Consider the following 5,054-nt stretch of genomic DNA (forward strand, 5'->3'; position numbering starts at 1 on the left):
AGCCATTATGAAAAAGAGTATGTAGGTTCTTCAAAAAATTAAGAATAAAACTATCATATGATTCAGCAATCTTCATTTGGGGTATATACTAAAAAAATAAAATGAGTATCTCAAAGAGATATCTCTACTTCCTTGTTCATTGAAGCATTATTCACAATAGGCAAGATATGAGAACAACCTAAATGTCTGTCAATGGATGAATGGATAAAGGAAATGTGACTGATGTATATGAAACATTATTCAGCCTTAAAAAAGAAGGAAATCCTGCCATTTGTAACAAAATAAATGAATGTGAAGGACATTATGCTAGGTGAAATAAGCCAGACACGGAAAGACAAACACGGTATGATCTAACACACGTGCAATCTAAAAAAAAGTACAACTTGACAGGTGCGGTGACTCACACCTGTAATCCCAGCACTTCGGGAGGCTGAGGTAGGAGGATGGTTTAAAGCCAGGAGTTCAAGACCAGCCCGGGCAACACAGCAAGACTCCATCTCCACAAAAGAAAAGAAAATTAGCCAGGCATAGTGATGTGCTCCTGTAGTCTTAGCTGCCCAGGAGGCTGAGGCAGGAGTATTGTTTGAGCCCAGGAGACTGAGCCTGCAGTGAGCTGTGATTGTGCCACTACACTCCAACCTGGGCAACAGAGAGAGACCATGTCTCTAAAAAAATTTTTTAAATATTGTTTGAGCCCAGGAGACTGAGCCTGCAGTGAGCTGTGATTGTGCCACTACACTCCAACCTGGGCAACAGAGAGAGACCATGTCTCAAAAAAAAAAAAAAAAATGTTTTTGTAAACTTTTAAATCTCCTTCCTTGCCCCTCCCTTCCATTCCAGGGCCTCACTCACCTCGAGGACCCAAAGGAGTGCGCACACCAATCTGGCCTATGTCTTGTGGGGGCCGAGGGACTGGGGTGCCCATCTTGGCTATCTCCTGCTGCCGTTCCTGCTCCAGTAACACAGCTGCCTGGGGGAGGGAAGTGGGAGTGGAAACAGCTTGAACGTGCGTTTGGCAGGCAGCCCCTGGCAAATGCATTCTCTCAGCTGGGTTAATCGGCCCAAGGAGAATAATCAGGAACTACTCGGGTTCTGACATCCCCTCCACCCCCACACTCCCAAGCTGCGCATCCAAATGGAGCAGACCTCTCATCACGATGGAAAAGTCCTGGAACTAACGCCAAGGAAAACACTACCTTCTCTTTTTCAATGACAGCTTTCTTCCCCAGAAGATTAAATCATATAGAAGGAACTTCTGAGTTCTTTTCTTATACCTATCTCTCAATATCCAGCACATTCTGAGCAGACAGTACTTCATACCTGTTTCCATATTTGTTGCTTCTCATGCTTACTTTGCAATACTCCTCAGTAACAACTGATACAACACACCTCTGGGGCCAAACATCTTATATAACATTCTCAAACTTATACTCTTCATATTTTGTCTAACAACAATACGAATGACTAAATTAGCGCCGAGACCTCTTCAGGGTACCTAGAATGACGTCACGTGGGACTAGTTGGGGTCAGTAAACATTCTGTGTAATGGGCCAGATAGTAAATATTTTAGGCTTTATGGGTTATTGTATGGACTGTTACATATTGTTACGTATTCTTGGCTTGAGATTTTTTTTTCTTATAACCCTTTAAAAATATAAAAACCATTTTTAGTTCACAGACTATACAAAAACAGGCCATAGGTCACAGTCCACCAATTGGGGTGGGGAACTTGCAGCCTTAAGGCCACATGTGGCCTTCTAGATCCCTAAGTGCAGCCTTTTGACTGAATCCAAGTTTTACAGAATAAATCCTTTTATTAAAAGGGGTGCAGCAGACAAAGATGAAGCTCTTCTTGCCTCCTTTGGTGCTTAAAAAAGAAATATCTTGAAATCAAAAGACTGCAGATTTCCCACCCCTGCATGGGAAAAATGGAATTCTTTGAGAAACACTGAAACTTAGTGAGGGATGAGTTAACCTCCAAGGAAAACATAAATGGTGCACCTCGTTTTGAGCGCTAAGCATAGTAAGAGATAGTCAACGGATTTGATGTTGAGGTCAAAGGTTAGGGGGAGAGGCATTACCCGCTTCTGCTGCTCCAAAAGCTCATGTTCCTTCAGTGAATGATCTCCCTGCTAAAAAACAAAAAACAAAAACACAAAAAAACAAGTTCATACCAATGCCAATACCCCACTAGGCCAATCTGCCACATCTCTCACTTCTTGAGATCCTCTTCTAGCCAAGGGCCTATGTTCTGGTCTCTAGTCCAGACCTTCCCAGGAGACTTGGCCCCAGGATCCAGCTCTCTCTGAGAGTCTACTCCCCCTTTGGGGACCTAATGATGAGGCCCAGGCCCAGGTTTCTACCTGCCCTACCTGCTTGGCACGCTCCTCTTGCTGCATCAGCAATGCCGCCTGCTGTTGTGCTAGCTTCAGCCGCTCCTCCTCTGACAGTGCCACAGGGTCACCCACACGGAGGGGAGGTGGGGGCCCCAAATTTGGGGGGTGGGCCATAGGAAAGCCAAGGCCAAGGCCCGGTGGAGGTGGTGGGGGTGGCGGAGGAGGTTGCAGAGGGGGGAGTCCCATCGGTGGCGGTGGCATGGGAATGCCAGAGAGCTGTGGAGAAAATATGACCATAAGCTAGGAAGCACTTATCTATTCACTCTACAAACATTTGCTGGGGAACTACTATGAGCCAGGTGTTGGGATTCAAAGTCAAAGGATACATAGTTCTTGCTCCATAAGAAAGAACACAGTCCATAGCAGTATAAGAGAGGAGAATGTTACCTTTGGGGCACCAGCCAAAGAAAGCTATTGACTGTCTCCCCATAAAAATATTATGAACACAGATTTTGCATACAATTCCAGGAGACTCGGGGACACCTCTAAAGGCCATCTGGGAACTCCCCAACCCACACACAGAGATCAATGGATCCCAGGTCAGAGCCGCTGCTTTAGAAAAAAAGAATCAAATCCTGAATCGGAAGAAATATGGAAGTGAGAGGACTTAAATAAACAGAAACCACTGTCCAAGGGAAATGCAAACCCCAATGACTTATTAAATTCAGGGAGTATGAAATCAAATCAGGGAGCCCTCTATGTCTCACTGAATAACATGGGAACTGTGCCCTGGGAGGGCAAAGAAGAGAGTGTTTGCTTTCAGGTGAGGGAGGATCAAATCAGGCTTCCAGATATCTGAGCTGAATCTCAAACGACAGGTAGAATTTGGGGAGCAGACACTGAGAAGACGACAAGTATCAGCACTGAAGAGAGAACTGAAGAACTTCCAATTCTGTTTTTCCCTGTCCCATCTGCTAGTTACTACACATCTCAAGTACACTGCATGTGAGAGGGGCTCGGAAGGGGCCTTATAAAGCGGACAACCTCCCTACCTGTGCTGACATGGGAGGGGGAGCAGCTTTGTCCCCATCTTCCCCTCTCAAAACCGGCCGATTCAGCACGATGCCAGTCTGCAAAAGAGAAAAGAGGGCTCTAGGTCAGCCTAAAAGAAGCTCTTCCCCTAAATTACATTCTCTCTCATTCATTCAACAAAATTTGCCAGCGTCTGTCTCGGACTGAGCGCTGGAGAGGACCAAGATAGATAGAAATGAATACAATAAAGCTGGCAAAGGCAAGAACAAGAAAAAAATGGCAAGCCTCTGCTGGCTGTGCCGAGGGAAGAACAAAAATAGAGGCATGAGGGGTGTTGAAGGCCCAGTGCAGAAGCTCGGTCTATGCTGACGTCCCGCCAACACCTACCTGGCGAGTGTAGCTCTGCAGCCGCTCCACCAGCTCCTCGCGACTCCCTGCGGAGCAAAGCTCAGTATCAACCGGGCAGGCTGGACTGGCCAGATCAGGGCCCCGCAGCCCGCCTCCGCCCCCCGCCCCCGGGTCTCCCGGGTAACCGGGCTCCGCTTCTCCGCAGGCCCCCGCAGCCCCCTGCTGACCTCCCGTGCTCCTCACCCTGGATCGGAGCTCCGATCTCTGCCAACTTGGCCTGAAGCTCCTGGGCAGCCCAGGCGCCATAATGCCCAGGAGGTGGCGGCGGCGGCAGCTGCAATTCGGCTTTGGGAGGTTCGGGCAGCTCGGTCGCCATCTTACTCCTAGAAAGGCGCGCGCCCCGCCCGGAAGCCCCGGCCAGCCTCCGGGCCCGCTTCCCGGAACTTCCGGCGGCGGCGTACGCCGCGACATCTCGATGGTTGGAAGGCGGTACGCACCGAGGCCGGCCCACTGCCGTCCGCGGGCAGACGGGATTCGCCACCGACGCCCTTTCTCCGATGGCCCCTCGGCGGCCTGGTCACGTACCCTTCCGGGAGCCCCTGCGGGTCCACCGCCGGGCTGCAGCACCCGAGCGCTGGCGGCCGGGCCGCGAAAGCTGGTCCCGCCGGAGGGGGCGCTCTCGGCGGCTCACTGGCCGGGGCGCAAGCTCGGCCTTCCGGTGTGACTCCCCGCCGGGCGAGGGAGGCCCGGGCCCTGGCGCGCCCTGTGAGTCCCGAGGGACGTATCCCCCGGCGGCCGCGCGTTGGGGGCGCCAGGCGGGAGGTTGGAGCCGATGCCTGTAGCAAAACAGTGTGCGATTGTCCTCCCGCGCACCCCGGCCCACGCATGTATGAATGGGCTGAAAGGCGGTCGGAGCTGCGAGAGGAGCGGCCCGCCCGGGCTGAGCTCCAGCTGCTGACCGGGGGGAAGGGCGACACTAAAGCCCCTTTTTCCACTGCCCAGGCCGGCTCAAATGTGGTCTCTTTCGCTAAGCCTTCTCCCGCTTTCCTTCCCTTCCTTGGAGCTCCCATAATACATTCAAATCGCCATTCGTTAGATCTTTCTTGCCATTTCTCCCTACCTCCATCAGCAAAACGTGAACAGGCACTTGATCTCTGTCTCGCAGCACCTTGCGTTCCAAAGGCGCCCAATAAATGATCACTGAAATGAAGAAACTTTCTGGCGACAGGATTTGTGCCCCCCCCTTTTTTTTTAGTCTCGAAAATACATCTGGACCTTTTCTTTGCTCAGCCCCGCCTGCCTACTGTCAGGGCCCACTCTGCCTCCCACTCCCTGCTC

General features: G+C 51.0%; 1 protein-coding gene across 2 annotated transcripts in view; it reads right to left on the reverse strand.

The window, feature by feature from the left end:
• Nucleotides 1–4,147, reverse strand: part of SF3B2 (splicing factor 3b, subunit 2, 145kDa) — an 18,697-nt gene extending 14,550 nt beyond the window's left edge. For both annotated transcript variants that reach the window (XM_012665527.1, XM_012665526.1), the window contains exons 1-6: nt 3,960–4,147; nt 3,756–3,802; nt 3,389–3,466; nt 2,373–2,612; nt 2,082–2,132; nt 853–970 (exon numbers count right to left, since the gene is read on the reverse strand). In XM_012665527.1, the coding sequence (XP_012520981.1) occupies nt 853–970; nt 2,082–2,132; nt 2,373–2,612; nt 3,389–3,466; nt 3,756–3,802; nt 3,960–4,092 (667 nt within the window). In that variant the 5' untranslated portion in view covers nt 4,093–4,147. The remainder of the gene's footprint in view (nt 1–852; nt 971–2,081; nt 2,133–2,372; nt 2,613–3,388; nt 3,467–3,755; nt 3,803–3,959) is intronic.
• Between the last annotated feature and the right edge of the window lie 907 nt (nt 4,148–5,054).

This window comes from Propithecus coquereli, unplaced genomic scaffold (genome assembly GCF_000956105.1).
Source record: "Propithecus coquereli isolate 6110/MARCELLA unplaced genomic scaffold, Pcoq_1.0 Scaffold120, whole genome shotgun sequence".
NCBI lineage: Eukaryota > Metazoa > Chordata > Mammalia > Primates > Indriidae > Propithecus > Propithecus coquereli.